This window comes from Engraulis encrasicolus, chromosome 19, assembly GCF_034702125.1.
Source record: "Engraulis encrasicolus isolate BLACKSEA-1 chromosome 19, IST_EnEncr_1.0, whole genome shotgun sequence".
Lineage (NCBI taxonomy): Eukaryota > Metazoa > Chordata > Actinopteri > Clupeiformes > Engraulidae > Engraulis > Engraulis encrasicolus.
The window spans coordinates 51,231,176-51,248,675 of NC_085875.1; the positions used below are offsets into that span (position 1 = coordinate 51,231,176).

The following is a 17,500-nucleotide window of genomic DNA, read 5'->3' on the forward strand; positions in this document are numbered from 1 at the left end:
TGTGAACTTCGTGCGTAAAAGAGAGAGAGAGAGAGAAAGAGAGAGAGATTCCCCACGCTAGGGTCATTTTTGATAACTCTCCCCTTTCCCCTTTCACACGTGTTCCTTCCCCACAAGAGGAGAGTAGCCTATTTTTTTTTTAAAAGGATGTTTTCAGATCAATAACAAAGGGAAGACAGCGGGAAATAGACTACATTTTAAAAACCATGGGAGTGGAGCAGATTAGGCTACGATGACTCGTTTCGATACAATTGATGGCGAGGCAGGTGCTTAGAATTTCGGTACAGGGTATTTTTGTCATCTATTGCTAAGCCTATCTGTAAATTTGTAACCAATGAATTATGCCAACTGCAGAATATTAAGTGCGCACGTAATTAGGCGCGCCTCTATCAGATGCATGTAGTAGAACTTTTAGGGCGACAGACTTGACAACCAAATGCGATAGAACTGACGACTGGCTCTTGGCTTGACAACCAAATGCGATAGAATTAAAGACTGACTCTTGACTTGAAAAACAAATGCGAACTAACGACTGGCTTTTGGCCATAGCAACCTACAGTTTAGAATTAGTAACCTAACTTAGTCGCACGTTTGACGCCTGACAGGTTATAGAGAATTAGTTGCAACCCCATCAGCCAATCAGAAAAGAGGATTCAGTTGCGTAGGCAGATAAGTGTAATGTAACACATAGGACTCTATGATTCTGATCAGTCCTTACGGACTGCTATATTTGCTTCCACCACTATTTGGATCTGTAATGCTGCTCTACTGATGAGATCCAAAGTGTGTGTGTGTGTGTGTGCGGGTGCGTGTGCGTGTGTGCTTGTGTGCGTGTGTGTGTGCGTGTGTGTGTGTGTACCTTTGTGCTGAGTGCTGTCTGCAGGTGTGTCCAGCGTTCATTCAGATGTCCCAGCTCCTCTGCAAACTGAGTGTGTGTGTAGCGCAGGAGTGTGTTCATGTGCGAGTGTGTGTGAGGGTGAGAGTGTGTGTGTGTGTAGTCCATCTCTAGCACGGCTTGATTCAAGAGGTCCTTGGCGAACTGATGAGAGGAGAACCCAGCCTGGAAATACTGATGGAGAGGGAGAGAGAGAGAGAGAGAGAGAGAGAGAGAGAGAGAGAGAGAGAGAAAGAGAGAGATAGATATGAACACATTCAATTCACTTGGAGCACGCACACACACACACACACACACACACACACACACACACACACACACACACACACACACACACACACACACACACACACACACACACACACACACACACACACACACACACAAAAAAGTAGCAAGAAAAAGTGCCCATAGCAGCTGATAAAAACGCTAATATCATGTTATTACTGTAATAGTACGGAAACTAGCTAACTAACGAAATGGTTATTAGCGCTGAGTTGCAATAGTGCACTTCTGGTTGGCCCCTCCACACACACACACACAGACACGTGGAGTACCTTGTATCTGTGCAGCAGTTCTCTGAGGTGTGTGGATGTGTTGGGTGTAGGGGGCAGGTCATCCAGCTCCTGTAGCCCAGACTCGGTGGCCTCTAGCCAGGCAAGCTGCTCAGCCAGCACCCCCTGGACATCCAGGCCCTCCAGCAGCACCTGGACACAGAAAACGAAAAACAGAGGCATCATGGCAACATGGCATCAAATTGAAAAAGAAACTAAAGGTGGGTTCAGAAAATGTCAGATTGGACAGACAAATATGCATGTGTATAGCATACTGCCTGTGAAGAGCACAAAAACAGTGTTCAAACTGCAAAAGTGTGAAGCGACATTATGAAACAAAATGGAGAGGAGAAGGGGGGGGGTGAAATGAGGAGGAGAGGAGAGAAGAGAAGAGAAGAGAAGAGAAGAGAAGAGGATTACTAACATTGTATTGTTTCAGTTGAATGCAGTTTCCTTATTACCTAGAAACTACAGTGTAATTGCACTGGAAACATTCAATTCTTTTGTTGTTACTACTAGTTGTACAGTTATTACCATGACATTACATTGAAACTACATTGAAATTACTATCTTATTAGCTATCCGTACTATAAAGTACTATACAAAAAAGTTGATGACTAGTGCATATTACAGAGATACAACATAACACTACAGTGGCAACGTCCAAAATTGTCATGGCAACAATGGCAGCCATTATTTGTAGGTAGACCTGTGCAATGTAAATTAATAGAGAGGGGCTTAACACATTTACAGGTATGCCCGATGTTGGTTAGCATTCAGGCTCTTGAGATTTTTTTTTAATTAAACATGTTGGTATGTCAGAGCTGACTGAACAAATTTGAAAGCAAGATGATTGCCTTGGCTTGTAAATGCAGTTTACTTCTGCCCTAGGCATTTAGCAGGCATTTTTAGCAGGTGTTTCAGACATCAATGGCTAATGTGTATTTTTGTGATATTTGTCCCCACCTGCTGGACGCTGTGCTGTACTGCGGGCACCTCCGACTGCATGGCATCCCAGCTCTGCTGCACGCGCTCCATACACTCCTGCACCAGCGACACACACACTCGCGACGGTGACGGGGAGAGGGTGTGTGTGGGAGAGCTGGGCTCCTCTTCAGCATCCGGAGGGGTGAGTGTGTGTGTGTGGGCGAGGGTGTCTGCCGATGCCGCTGCAGCAGTGTGTGAGTGTTCCATGGCTTTTGTGAAATCACTCATGTGTGTGTGTATAGTGGTGATGGTGTGTGTGTGTGTGGCAGTGGTGTGAGTGTGTGTGTGTGTTCGTTGCAGGAGAGTGATGAGTTGGGCCCCACAGCTGAGTAGTGAAGCCTCGAGAGACGAGTTCACCTCCAGCTCAGCAGAGAACTCCTACACACACACACACACACATGCACACACATGCATGCACGCACACGCACACACACACACACACACACACACACACACACACACACACACACACACACACACACACACACACACACACACACACACACACACACACACACAGTAACTGTTGTATTAATAGTTCATTAATAAAGTAGCAGCCTCTTAAAGCTGACATTTGCAGACATACTGTTCAGGTCGCTAGCTGCATATTCAGAAAAAAAGTATGCGCCCAGCTTAATTGACAGCTTTTTTGACCATCACTAGGGTTGTGGGTGTGTTCTGACTGTCACGCCAATGAGCTTCGCTCTTCAGTTTAGTGGTCAGAGCCCCAGTTTACTACCCTAGAAAGACTGGGTTCGAATCTAAGCTGGGCAACCCTACTCCCCTTCACTACAAATGGTGCCAGAAGTGGGATGGCTACCGTGAGGCCATCAGACGCGTACCCATTCTCTGTGATGGCAGTGTGATGGAGAGATCATCACTAGGGTTGTGGGTGTGTTCTGATTGTCAAGTCAATGAGCCCGGCTCTTTGGTGTAGCGGTCAGAGGCCCAGTTTACTACCCCAGAAGGGCGTTTAGCAGTAACAGCTTACGACAGAAAAATCAATAGTATAACTTAAATTACACATTTGTCCATTTTTATGAAATTATGCTGGTGTAAAATTGAGTACACTCCTGTGTTAAACTCCCATAGAGGGGAGGGGTATACCTTCATTTGATAGGACAGTAGAGATGGTGACAGGAAGCGAGTGAGAGAGAGAGATGATTTNAATAAAACTAACCACTCTGCTTATCCCCACAGAAGAAATTGTGATCCAGTTGTAAACAGACATGGGAAGGAACTTTTACAAATCTGCCGTAGCCTGGGTCTATATGTCGCCAACGGTAGGATTAGAGGAGACACATTTGGAAAACACACATTTTGCTCACCTCTTGGGAATAGCACAGTAGACTATGTCATAACTGACATAGACCCTATGTCAATTAGAGCATTCACTGTCAAACCACTATCACCCCTATCAGATCACAGCCAACTCACAATATTCATAAAAATGTCAGAAAACAACACCCTAAAATCACAGCCCAGTAAGCTGTTTCACTTTAAAAAGTCATACAGATGGGCTGAAAACAGTAACGAGGAATTTATAAAAGCAACAGGAACCCAACACATCCAAGCTCTCCTGGAAACCTTTCTAGACACTCCATATACCTTAAGTACAGAGGGTGTCAACCAGGCTGTGGAAACAATTGGCTTAATATTTGAAAAAACAGCAGGAAAGGCCAAATTAAAGAGATTAAGGACCAAACCCAAAGTCGAAAAGGAAGACAGCTGGTTTGACGCCGAATGCCAGTCATTAAGAAAAGAAATTCGCAAATTATCCAACCAGAAACATAGAGATCCAAATGACACATCAATTCGACATCTATATTGTGAGACATTGAGACTATACAAACGCACACTCAGAAACAAGAAAGCTCAGTACACACAAAACCAGCTGGCACTGATTGAGGCCTCAATAAAAACAAATACATTTTGGGACAATTGGAATCATTTAAAAAAAATCTAAACACCAAGAAATGGAAATTCAAGATGGAGACATCTGGACTAATCATTTCAAAACTCTATTCAAGAATGTTCAATCTGACCAAAACAAGAACCAAAATGACATAATCCACAAACTGCATGATCTGGAAAACACAATCAAAGACTACCAAAACCCACTTGACTTCCCAATCACTGAACAGGACCTACTCACCCATATCAACAAATTAAAGTCAAAGAAAGCATACGGGCCTGACTGCATTTTAAATGAAATGCTAAAATGTATGAGTGAAAAATTTAGATGGGCTATTCTCAAACTATTCAACTTAGTCCTGAGTGTGGGTTATTTCCCTGACATCTGGAACCATGGATTAGTTACACCAATCTACAAAAACGGAGACAAATTTGACCCTAAAAATTACAGAGGCATCAGCGTTAACAGCAACCTGGGGAAGTTATTCTGTAGTATTATTAATTCACGGCTCATGGACTTCCTTATGAAGCACAATATCTTGAGCAAAAGCCAGATCGGATTCTTACCAAATCATCGCACCACTGATCATATTTACACCCTACACACATTAATCGAAAAATACACCCACAACAGAAACAAATTATTCTCTTGTTTCGTAGACTTCAAAACCGCTTTTGATACCATTTGGCACAACGGATTATTCTACACATTAATGAAAAATGGTGTAGGGGGAAAAGCATATGATATTATAAAATCCATGTACTCAGGAGCTAAGTGTGCCATCAAAATTGGATCTAAAAGAACAGATTATATCCCCCAAGAGTGCGGCGTGAGGCAAGGTTGCCCTCTAAGCCCAACTTTGTTAGCGACCATCCTAGAAATGTCAACCACCACAGGACCCACTCTGAACAACATTGACGCCAAATTCCTGCTGTTTGCAGATGATCTAGTCCTTCTCTCACCAACAGCAAATGGACTCCAAATGCAGCTTGGGCTCCTCCAAAATTTCTGCCAGACGAACATGTCACAGACTACACATACTTAGGCCTCAGAATCAATTACAATGGAAGTTTCAATAAGGCAGTGAATGAACTGAAAGACAAGGCACGCAGGGCTCTATATGCCATAAAAAGACAAGTATCCTTTGAAATTCCAATACAAATTTGGCTCAAAATATTCTCATCGGTGATAGAACCAATAGCCTTATATGGCAGTGAAGTGTGGGGTCCACTCACAAATCAGGAATTTGATAAATGGGAAAAGCATCCAATTGAGACCCTGCATGTGGAATTCTGCAAAACCATCCTAAAAGTCCACCGACACACAACAAATAATGCATGCAGGGCAGAACTAGGCCGATACCCTCTTATTATCAACATTCAGAAAAGATCAATTAAATTCTGGAAGCACCTCAAATTAAGTGACCCACACTCTTTATGTCACAAAGCCTTGCAAAACCAAGAGCTGAGCAAAATCACCACCCCACATACCAACCAGGTCCACTGCTATCCCTTCCCACTAACACCTCCACACTCTACAGGCCTGCAAGACCAGATCCAAATTACACAACATACTCCACTAAACCAAATTTTCTTATACTTGAAAAATAACTATTATCAATATTGGCAATTGAAAACCAAAACACAAAGCAAGATGCAATGCTATCTGTCCCTAAACAGAGAGTATGCACTTGCAAACTATCTAACTGAAACAAAAAAAGACCCTTCAGAAAAATATTGACGAAATACAGACTCAGTGAACACCGCCTGGCCATTGAAACCGGCCGACATAAAAAAGACTGGCTCCCCAGAGAAGAACGTTTTTGCAGACAATGCACTGACAATATTGTTGAAACCGAGCTTCACTTCCTAACCGAATGCAACAAATTTAAAAATATCCGTGAAATGTTCTTCCAAAAATTCGAGCAGAAACACCCACATTTCACTTCCCTCCCAACCCAGAACAAACTCCCATTTATCATGGGTGAACAAGAACTGAGTTGTTTCTTGTCAGCCCAATACATTTTCACATGCCACCAGCAGAGGGACAATGAGTGATATACCTACATACTGTATATTATATGTATTCTTTAAATACCTTATGTTTATGTGCTGGAATACTCACTGAAACACACTCAAAGACTGTGGATGGACATACGCGTGCACCCACGCATGCACATGGAAACACACACAAACACACACAAACAAACTGAGACATGCGTGCACACACACACACTCTACATGCACACACACACACACACACACCCACACACACACACACACACACACACACACACACACACACACACACACACACACACACACACATACACACACACACACACACACACACACACACACACACACACACACACACACACACACACACACACACACACACACACACACACACACACACACACACAACGAACACACACACACACACACACACACACACACACACGGTACAATTTTATTATGTCTTACTGTTCCTCTTATTGTTGTCTTATATATGTTATGTACCATGCTTTGGCAATACAAAGTTTCTTTTGTCATGCCAATAAAGCACTTTTGAATTGAATTGAATTGAATTGAATTGATGGGAGAGGATCGTGAAATGACCTCGGCCCGAAATCAAACCCGGGTCTCCGGCGTGACAATGCAGTGCCGCTACAGGGCCAGTAACGCTTTCTAGAACGCGCACACAGAGTTTGCACATTATGTCAGTGAGAACAGAGGACGTGTTCCTGTTATTCATAATGTTCACTCACTGACACTGAGTAGCAATAGGAAAGTGTGTGTGTGTGTGTGTGTGTGTGTGTGTGTGTGTGTGTGTGTGTCTCTGTGTGTGTGTGTGTGTGTGTGCGTGCGTGCGTGCGTGCGTGCGCGTGTACGTGTGCGTGTACGTGTGCGTGTACGTGTGCGTGTACGTGTTGTGTGTGTGAGAGAGAGAGAGCTCTGTATGGAGGTAGGCCAGGCTGCTAGCATTGCTAGTAGCAATAGAGTGGGAGACGTGACAGCAGCTGCACCAATCACCACTCTGCTGATACTCAGATACTGACACAGAGGAGAGAGAGAGAGAGAGAAAGAGAGAGAGAGAGAGAGAGAGAGAGAGAGAGAGAGAGAGAGAGAGAGAGAGAGAGAGAGAGAGAGAGAGAGAGAGCTTGATTCCCCCTGTCCATCCTTTCCACTTTCCCACACTGATAGTAGAATACACACAAATTTTGTGGAAAAAACAAATTTAACTTTGTTAACCGGCGTCCCTGGGCTTAAGGTCACCCCAAATGCCCTTACATAACTCCAGATTTATAAAAAGAGGGTGTTCACGGAGTCTAAGGTACAGACACTGCTGCTGCTGCACCTACGTCTACCTACCATCAGTATTGCTGCTACAGACACCAGTGACAGACAGGCTCTTCTCACTATTACACGGTAAGATGAATGTTTCTTACTGAGAGAGAGAGGCGGTGGGGGGGTGGGTGGGGCGGGGTGGGGGGGGTGGATCTGTTTTTTTGACTCGCCATATACACATGCCTGTACCTGATAAATCTACTGGTGTAACATTTGTGTAATTGTGGACAATTTTATGAATAAAGAAGCTAAAATGTGCATGTGTGTGTGCATGTGTGTGTAGGCCTAAAACCTCAATAATTTTGCATTTTATTTAGCATGTAAGTCAGGGCTCTCAAGTCTCACTCTTTGAGAGTATGACACACTCATTTGAGCGAGTTCACACTCTCACACTCCGCACACTCCGCACATGGTATTTCACACACTCATGTAGCCTTGACAGGGACGTTAAAAGAGAGCAACAACGCTAGCTAGGCTATAACCCCAGCTGATTATTTGATGATCATCCCTCCCAAACATGATTGAACGTGGAGACAAGAGGAGTGGGAGGTGGTCAAATATTAGACAGACTGGAGAGAATGGAGGAATGCAGAGGTAGTGGTAGAAGAGAGGGCAAGTAGGCTAAAGAAGTCAGGGGCAACCAATAGTGCTGGAGATATGGTATTGAATGAAAAAGGGTATTATTTGGGTCTGATGCCTAATTTTTTTAAAATCTGGGCTGATAATGTCAATGCACAATAAAGAACATATGCCTACAGGTAGCCTATTTTAGGCTATCCCCCCACAATGAACATTGTCTAAAATCATCCCCCTCAATGAAAATGGTCAAAAATCACCTCCCTATAAAATATACATCCCTTCTTCACATTGTGTTAAAATTGCACTTTCAACAACTACATTTTCAAAATTTTCTCGGGGGAGAAACCCCCAAACCACCAATAATTAGAATCAATTTCTGACCATCCCCAGCTGCTTATAGGCTATTTTACAACTCGAGCACTGGTTAGGATTAAGCATATTGAATACATAGTGTATTTGGTCTAATCAAACTTTTTAACTAGCTGGGTTGAAGGGAAACCTAGTGTCGATGGGTCGATGGGTGATGATGGGTCGATGCCCCCCCCCAATTTATTTATTCATCTAAATCTCACTCCAAACAATCTTCAAAACTTGAGAGCCCTGTGTTAATGACTCCTTCCATGGTGTGAGGTACTCTGAATCTGTTGAATGTTTTATCTTACAGTGACTTTGAAGATGAGGGCTGCCATCACATTGCTAATGGTGCTGCTCTCCATGTGTGGAGCTCAGACTCTGAGCACCCAGACTGAAGTCCAGACGGAAGGCCTGAGCACTGGGGCGGCTGCTGCTGCCACCGCTGCCACCGCTGCTGAAGTCTCTACCCAGCTGGACGTCTCTGCTGAGCTGAAGGAACTCAGAGACATGGTGGTGGAGCAGAGAGTAATACTAAGATTCACCCAAGATGACGTTAAGGTATTGGAAGCAGAGCATTTAGCAATGAAACAAAGGCTGGCAGTCAGTGAGAGTAAGGTTCAGATTCTGGACAGGGCACTGCAGGACACCAAAGCAGAAATGAAGATGGAGGTGGACAATCTGAAGAGGGAAAATGCAGCGCAAGAGACTGAGTTGGCCGTATTGAAGACCCGACTGGCAGCTACAGAGGCTGAAGTGGAGGACCTGACTATGATGGACAGCGCAGCACTAGAGGCAGAGTTGGCTGCTCTGAAGACCAGGCTGGCTGCTACCGAGTCTGCCATACAGGACCTAAACACGACCAGTGAATTCACTGAGACTGAAGTCAAGGACCTGAAGATGGACAGTGCAGCACACAAGCAGGAGCTGGCTGCTCTGAAGACCGGACTGGCTGCCACTGAGACTGTGGTAGAGGATCTGAAGTTGGAAAATGCTGTGCAAGATGCAGAGCTGACAGCAGTGAAGGTCAGGCTGGCAGCCACTGAGCTTGAAGTAGATAATCTAGAGAAAGAGATCAAAGCAGCACCCAGGGTGGCCTTCTCAGCAGGTCTGTTGGAATCTGAATATGGAACCATAGGATCTGGGAGTAATGACCTGAACTTAGTGTTTAAGAAAGTCATCACCAATGTAGGAGAGGCCTACAACAACATAACTGGCTTCTTCACAGCTCCAGTCAGAGGGGTCTACTACTTCAGGTTCACTGTTTTAGATAGACTGGCTTCAGGCTGGATGAAGATCGAAATGCATAAGAATGGAGAGCAGCTCATGCATCTGTATGAGCATGACAGAGATGGACATGAGACTTATCTATCCAGTGGCCTGACTCTGCAGCTGGAGAAGGGAGATACAGTAAACATGGTGCTACCAAGAGGCAATAGGCTCTGTGATAATTATCATAGCCACAGCACCTTCAGTGGCTTCCTGCTCTTCCCTCTCTGAACGCCACAACATCACCATCATCATTTAAGAGATTATTTGATTGAGAAATCATCATCATTTACTTGATACATGTAAAAGGATCAATGTAAATCCTGATCATGATCAAATAAATCTCTTTTTAACTGCATATCTTTATGACAGAGTTATTATTACACACCAGTACACCAATATTAAGACTTCTGCCACTAACATGTGTCCTTGCTATCTAATACCATTTAATCAACTGATTAAATCTGCCTTACAAAGGCAAAATGCAGTATCTACACCAACGTTGAAAATGAGAAAAATGCCTTCAAGGGGCAGTCATGGGTGAGCGGTTAGGGCGTCAGACTTGCATCCCAGAGGTTGCCGGTTCGACTCACGACCCGTCAGGTTGGTGGGGGGAGTAATCAACCAATGCTCTCCCCCATCCTCCTCCATGACTGAGGTACCCTGAGCATGGTACCGTCCCACCGCACTGCTCCCCATGGGGCGCCACTGAGGGCTGCCCCCTTGCACGGGTGAGGCATAAATGCAATTTCGTTATGTGCAGTGTTCACTTGTGTGCTGTGGAGTGCTGTGTCACAATGACAATGGGAGTTGGAGTTTCCCAATGGGCGTTCGTTCGTTCACAAGGCAGAACTGCATGAACTGCCGCTGTTTCCAGGGGACAACATTTAGAGCGACACCCAAGATGGCAGCCTCGGTGCCGGTAAACAACAGGCCATTTGGTAAACGATGGCGTGCCAATTCAGTTTATTAATCAATGTTAAGTGGAGACGGGTGGGCCACTTTAGTAATTAACCACTGTGCTTTTGAGCTTCCAGGTACACGGGGACCGGAGCAGCAGCCAGATGGAGAGGAACGAAGCCAAAAGCAAGCTGTGGACTCCTGGCAGAGCTGGAAACCATTGAATCACAGTGGAGGACCCCTCCCGGACGGGAAACCGTGGACGCGCCGGAGCCCCACCTTGCTAACCTCCCCACCTTCTGTTCTCCCCGCCTACAGGAACAGCGGACAGCTCTGGCCTGCTGTACTTGGCCCCACTCTGCTACCGGCACTCCACCCCCTCCTGTGCGTGGTTCTGTCATCACGCGTGAGTTTGCACTTTATGTCAGTCTGTAAAATGTTAGTCTTGTATATGCCTTGTCCTGGCATGGTATAGAGAAAAAAACGTAATTTAATGTTCCTTGTATGTCTGTGCATATGAAGAAAGTGACAATAAAATCTGGCTGACTGACTGATTGACTGACTGAATTTGTAGTGATACTCTTGCCTAAACTGATTGCAGTGCTGTGTTCTGTGTGCCACCCTTTTCCTCTCAGGCCATGTTGGGAGGGGCTGTACGGTTCGCTGGTACTGGTGCAAACCTGAGCCAACAACCCTGTCTATTGCTGCTTCCTCCTCCTCCCACCCGGTGCTGTTCTCTCCCCCTTACCCCAGCAAGCCCAACATGTGTTGCTGGACCTAAATTGTGCTGTGTTTATTCATTCACCCTACATACCAGGAGTTGTGTGTGTGTGTGTGTGTGTGTGTGTGTGTGTGTGTGTGTGTGTGTGTGTGTGTGTGTGTGTGTGTGTGTGTGTGTGTGTGTGTGTGTGTGTGTGTGTGTGTGTGTGTGTGTGTGTGTGTGTGTGTGTGTGACAACTCGTGCGAGAGTCCTTGGACTCTCGCACAAGACAAACACCTATTTTAATTAATAAATTTCAACCTTTACTTTGATTCTGTTGTCCCGTGTGTCTCATTGGTGCGGTGTTTCAAGGGTAAATTCTCACCGGCATGTTTGCCTGGTGACAAAAGTATTGGTATCAGGCTGGATATTGTAGCTACTGAAAATTTGACAAAGCAATATCTCTAGAATGGGACACATTTGGATGATAAGATTTCGTCACAAGGTAAATGAGGTGTTATAAATGCCACTTACAGTTTATATCTCAATTTTGACAAAATATGTAGGTACTGCGCTTTTGTACGGCAGAAATGTAGACCCAAAAATAGAAGGTTGGTGATAAGGAATTAAGTAAAATGTGTTTGTGCGTGCAACACCCGTGCAAAACACAGAGAGAGGGCTTGATACAACGTCCCATCTGATCAGTAACTTTCTACTTTCACTGATAGTTGTTTCACAACACTGATAGTTGAATACACACCCAGGTTGTAGAAAAAAACACATTATATACAATATTGCTGACTGGTGTCCCTGACTTGTAAAAAAGAGTGATCAAGGAGTCTAAGTCACAGACACAAATTTCCCTTAAACTGAATATCTGTCAGGCTATCCTTGCACATCCATCCATATTACTGTAACATTTCTGATAACAATGACATGTGGGCTTGTTGTCTATGTAGACGTACATGTATATGTATGCACTGACTAACAGAAAAGAGGGGAAATAAATACCCAGAACTTCATGATTGCCAAATGATCACCATGATCACCACCATGATATACTTGTGTAATGCTACAAAACTGCATTATACTGTTGTGATCATAAACATCATAAACATCAGGACTATATCTGGTTTTCCTTGCACATACAGTATATCAGTAGAAACATTTCTGTCATCAGTGTTACAGTGCCATGAGAAAGTATGGGCACCCTTTTGGAAAATCATTACATCAGATTATTTCTCGTTGAGCTTTTAAAGTAGCAACTTCATTTTAGGATGCGTTAAACTGTAGGGAAAGAGAAACATTTCAGCAGTGGAAGAATTTTAGTAGGTGTTACAGACACAATTTTGCGTGGATTTAAACAAAAATAGGCGTGTGCATAAATATGGGCACCCCAAAGAAGGTATACCATGACTTGAAGGACAACACCGGAGCAGCACAGATGTATTTCTTTGTGTTTTTATTCAAGTGCACAACATGACTAACGTTTCGATGGCTAGACCATCTTCATCAGAGTCCATGAGTGGAATGGAGAGAAGAGCCTAGTTATCTGAGGCCCTGATTCAGCAGGTGTAGGCCTATGCACCGTGGCATTAGGCTATTGGTCCTTCTCCCAAGGTCTCACTCAGGTTGCCCACACCCACAAACTATTTACAAAAACAAAAACAATGCACATATAAAGATGCAAATATAAATAAAATTACACATGAAAGGGAGGAACCAAGAAAGGAATCCCAAAAGCCCTATAATTGAAAAATAAATAAATAAACATATAGCCCACCAGATTTAAGAGTAGACCATTAACACCAGTTAAGGTACAGGATCATACATTTAGGTGTATATCGCTCTAACATTACAGAAAACAAGACAGACTCAGCTCCTCATTGAGGCCAGAGGGTTCGAGTGAGTTCAGCGTATATATCCAATAAGCTTCTCTGCATAAGAGTTTTTTAATCACATCTCCACCTCTAGGTGGAGTGACAACACGTTCTATGCCCCAAAACTTAAGTGAGGCCGGTGACCCATGTTTGGCTTCCATGTAGTGTCTTGCCATGGCATATGTGGTGTTGTTTGTGCGAATAGCAGTTTTGTGCTCGGCTATTCTCAATTTTAATTGCCGTTTCGTTTGGCCGACGTAAACAAGGCCACATGGGCATTTCAATAGATAAATGACATGTGTGCTGTTACACGTAATAAACGACGATATGTTATATCGTTGCCCTGTGCGCGGATGGCAAAAGTATTTAGAGTTTGTGGAGTTTGAACAGTGTGCGCAGTTACCACATTTATAAAAGCCTATGGGTGGACTGGGAAGCCAGGTCGTGGGAGATGGTGTGTTCATATCTGAATGTACAAGGCGGTCACGGATGCTGCGGGCGCGTCTGAAAGTAAAAGTCGGTGGTTCAGAGCAAAACTCATTTAAAGCAGAATCACTTTGTAGTACATGCCAATGCTTGCGAATAATATTCTTAACCCGTCCAGCTGCTGGGGAATAACCAGTGGAAAACCCGATTTTAAAGGTTTTTTGTTTTTTTGTAGATTTGCATAACAGCGTTGACCGATCTGTATGCATTGCCCTTTCGTAGGCCTGGTCGATGTCTGGCTGTGGATAGCCGCGTTGCTGGAAGCGCTCTGACAGTTCCACAGCTTTTACTTTAAAGTCGGCGGTGGAACTGCAATTTCTACGAAGACGCAGAAATTGGCCCGTGGGGATGTTGCGTTTTAAATGGGTGGGATGGTTACTTTCAGCATGTAGGAGTGTATTGCGACTTAAAGGTTTGCGATAAATGGTTGTCTGTAGAACGCAGTTGTCATCTTTGAATATGGTCAGATCTAGAAAGTGAATCTGCTTAAAGTCCGACTCCATTGTAAAGGACAGGTAGCTAGTGGTGGAGTTGGCATACGCCAAAAACGCATCTAATTGTGCAGGTGTGCCTCTCCAAACCAGGACGATATCATCAATATATCTCCGGTAGAGGACCATGTTAGAATAAAAGGGATTTTGGTTCGAATTGTGTATGAATTTCTCCTCCCACAAACCCATGACTAGACACGCGTAAGAGGGGGCGAAGGCACTCCCCATTGCGGTTCCTTGCAGCTGTAGATAAAAGCTTGCGTCATATTTGAAAAAGTTATTTGTCAAAATAATCTCCACCAAATTAAGTAAAAAACTTGAAGGTGGTAGGATGTCAGTGGGTCGTCTTTCTAAGTAGTGAGTCATGGCTTGTATCCCAATGTGGTGTGGTATACACGTATAGAGGCTTTGGACATCAAGTGAGACCAGCATATCACTTGGTTCGCATTGCAGATCCTTAAGTACATTCAAAACATCCGTAGTGTCACCGAGATAAGAAGGTAAACTGAAAGCAAATTTTCTCAGGAAAAAATCAACAAACTGAGATAAAGGTTCTGTAAGGCTCCCTATGCTAGAGACTATAGGGCGTAAAGGTGGATCATTCAAGCGCTTGTGAATCTTAGGAAGCCCATAAAATACTGGGCAACAAGGGTGCTCTTTTTGTAGAAAAGACTTCTCCTTCTCAGTGATCCACCCTTTTACATGAGCCTCATCAACGAAATCATGTATTTTCTTTTTCGTAGTAGTTGTAGGATTAGAAACCAAACGCTGATAATGCTCTTTGTTTTCCAGCAACTTTAATATACTGCAATTATAGTTGTCAAAACTCATCACGACAATAGCGCCCCCTTTGTCAGCAGCGCGTAAAATGATATCCTGTCTAGTCTCCAAATTACGCAGCGCTTCAATTTCACTTCTTGACATATTTTTTGATTTAGGGGTAAATTGTCGGTTTAATTTCGCCATGTCTTTTTCAACCAGTTGGCTAAATGTAACAATAGTTGAGTTTTGATTGGAGAAAGGTATAAACTTAGATTTCTTCTTGAATGGGGTATTTTCTCTTAATATAGTGTTCACATTGGGATCTGAGTTTCTACACACAGTGCTACTACTGGATAAAGCGTTACCTCTGGAGAAAAATTGTTTAAGATGTAACTGTCTGAAAAACTTAAAGCAGTCAACCTTAAGAGAAAACATATCAGTATGATTAGAGGGAGCGAATGACAGTCCTTTCCGGAGCACTGCCTTCTCCTCATCAGAAAGCTGTGTCTTCGTAGAAATTGCAGTTCCACCGCCGACTTTAAAGTAAAAGCTGTGGAACTGTCAGAGCGCTTCCAGCAACGCGGCTATCCACAGCCAGACATCGACCAGGCCTACGAAAGGGCAATGCATACAGATCGGTCAACGCTGTTATGCAAATCTACAAAAAAACAAAAAACCTTTAAAATCGGGTTTTCCACTGGTTATTCCCCAGCAGCTGGACGGGTTAAGAATATTATTCGCAAGCATTGGCATGTACTACAAAGTGATTCTGCTTTAAATGAGTTTTGCTCTGAACCACCGACTTTTACTTTCAGACGCGCCCGCAGCATCCGTGACCGCCTTGTACATTCAGATATGAACACACCATCTCCCACGACCTGGCTTCCCAGTCCACCCATAGGCTTTTATAAATGTGGTAACTGCGCACACTGTTCAAACTCCACAAACTCTAAATACTTTTGCCATCCGCGCACAGGGCAACGATATAACATATCGTCGTTTATTACGTGTAACAGCACACATGTCATTTATCTATTGAAATGCCCATGTGGCCTTGTTTACGTCGGCCAAACGAAACGGCAATTAAAATTGAGAATAGCCGAGCACAAAACTGCTATTCGCACAAACAACACCACATATGCCATGGCAAGACACTACATGGAAGCCAAACATGGGTCACCGGCCTCACTTAAGTTTTGGGGCATAGAACGTGTTGTCACTCCACCTAGAGGTGGAGATGTGATTAAAAAACTCTTATGCAGAGAAGCTTATTGGATATATACGCTGAACTCACTCGAACCCTCTGGCCTCAATGAGGAGCTGAGTCTGTCTTGTTTTCTGTAATGTTAGAGCGATATACACCTAAATGTATGATCCTGTACCTTAACTGGTGTTAATGGTCTACTCTTAAATCTGGTGGGCTATATGTTTATTTATTTATTTTTCAATTATAGGGCTTTTGGGATTCCTTTCTTGGTTCCTCCCTTTCATGTGTAATTTTATTTATATTTGCATCTTTATATGTGCATTGTTTTTGTTTTTGTAAATAGTTTGTGGGTGTGGGCAACCTGAGTGAGACCTTGGGAGAAGGACCAATAGCCTAATGCCACGGTGCATAGGCCTACACCTGCTGAATCAGGGCCTCAGATAACTAGGCTCTTCTCTCCATTCCACTCATGGACTCTGATGAAGATGGTCTAGCCATCGAAACGTTAGTCATGTTGTGCACTTGAATAAAAACACAAAGAAATACATCTGTGCTGCTCCGGTGTTGTCCTTCAAGTGAAGATTTCCTGCCTCTCTCCCGTCGATGCACCAGATGATAAAGCAGAAGCGCGAGGAACTACCCTTTTGTTTGAAGGTATACCATGCCCTCACTGACACGGAGTAGCAATAGGAAAGTGTGTGTGTGTGTGTGTATGTGTGTGTGTGTGTGTGTTTGTATGTGTCTGTGTGTATGTGTCTGTGTATGTGTGTGTGTCTATGTGTGTTTGTGTTTGTGTGTGTGTGTGTGTGTGTGTGTGTGTGTGTGTGTGTGTGTGTGTGTGTGTGTGTGTGTGTGTGTGTGTGTGTGTGTGTGTGTGTGTGTGTGTGTGTGTGTGTGTGCGCGCGCGCGCGTGTGTGATCTTTATGGAGGTAGGCCAGGCCGCTAGAGAGAGAGTGGGAAACGTGACAGCAGCTGCCCCAATCACCAATCTGCAGATACTCAGATACTGACACAGAGGAGAGAGAGAGAGAGAGAGAGAGAGAGAGAGAGAGAGAGAGAGAGAGAGAGAGAGAGAGAGAGAGAGAGAGAGAGAGAGAGAGAGAGAGAGAGAGAGAGAGAGAGAGAGAGAGCTTGATGTCTCCTGGCCCACCTGATAGGTAAGAGGTTTCTACTT

The 17,500-nt window shown here is 44.0% G+C and overlaps 1 protein-coding gene across 1 annotated transcript in view; it reads right to left on the minus strand.

Moving 5' to 3' along the window:
- The window catches only part of syne2b (spectrin repeat containing, nuclear envelope 2b), a 209,266-nt gene that overhangs the window by 61,888 nt on the left and 129,878 nt on the right, over positions 1 to 17,500 (minus strand). Inside the window, exons 106-108 of the mRNA XM_063223948.1 lie at positions 2,416 to 2,814; positions 1,453 to 1,602; positions 860 to 1,069 (exon numbers count right to left, since the gene is read on the minus strand). Coding sequence (XP_063080018.1) covers positions 860 to 1,069; positions 1,453 to 1,602; positions 2,416 to 2,814 — 759 coding nt within the window. The remainder of the gene's footprint in view (positions 1 to 859; positions 1,070 to 1,452; positions 1,603 to 2,415; positions 2,815 to 17,500) is intronic.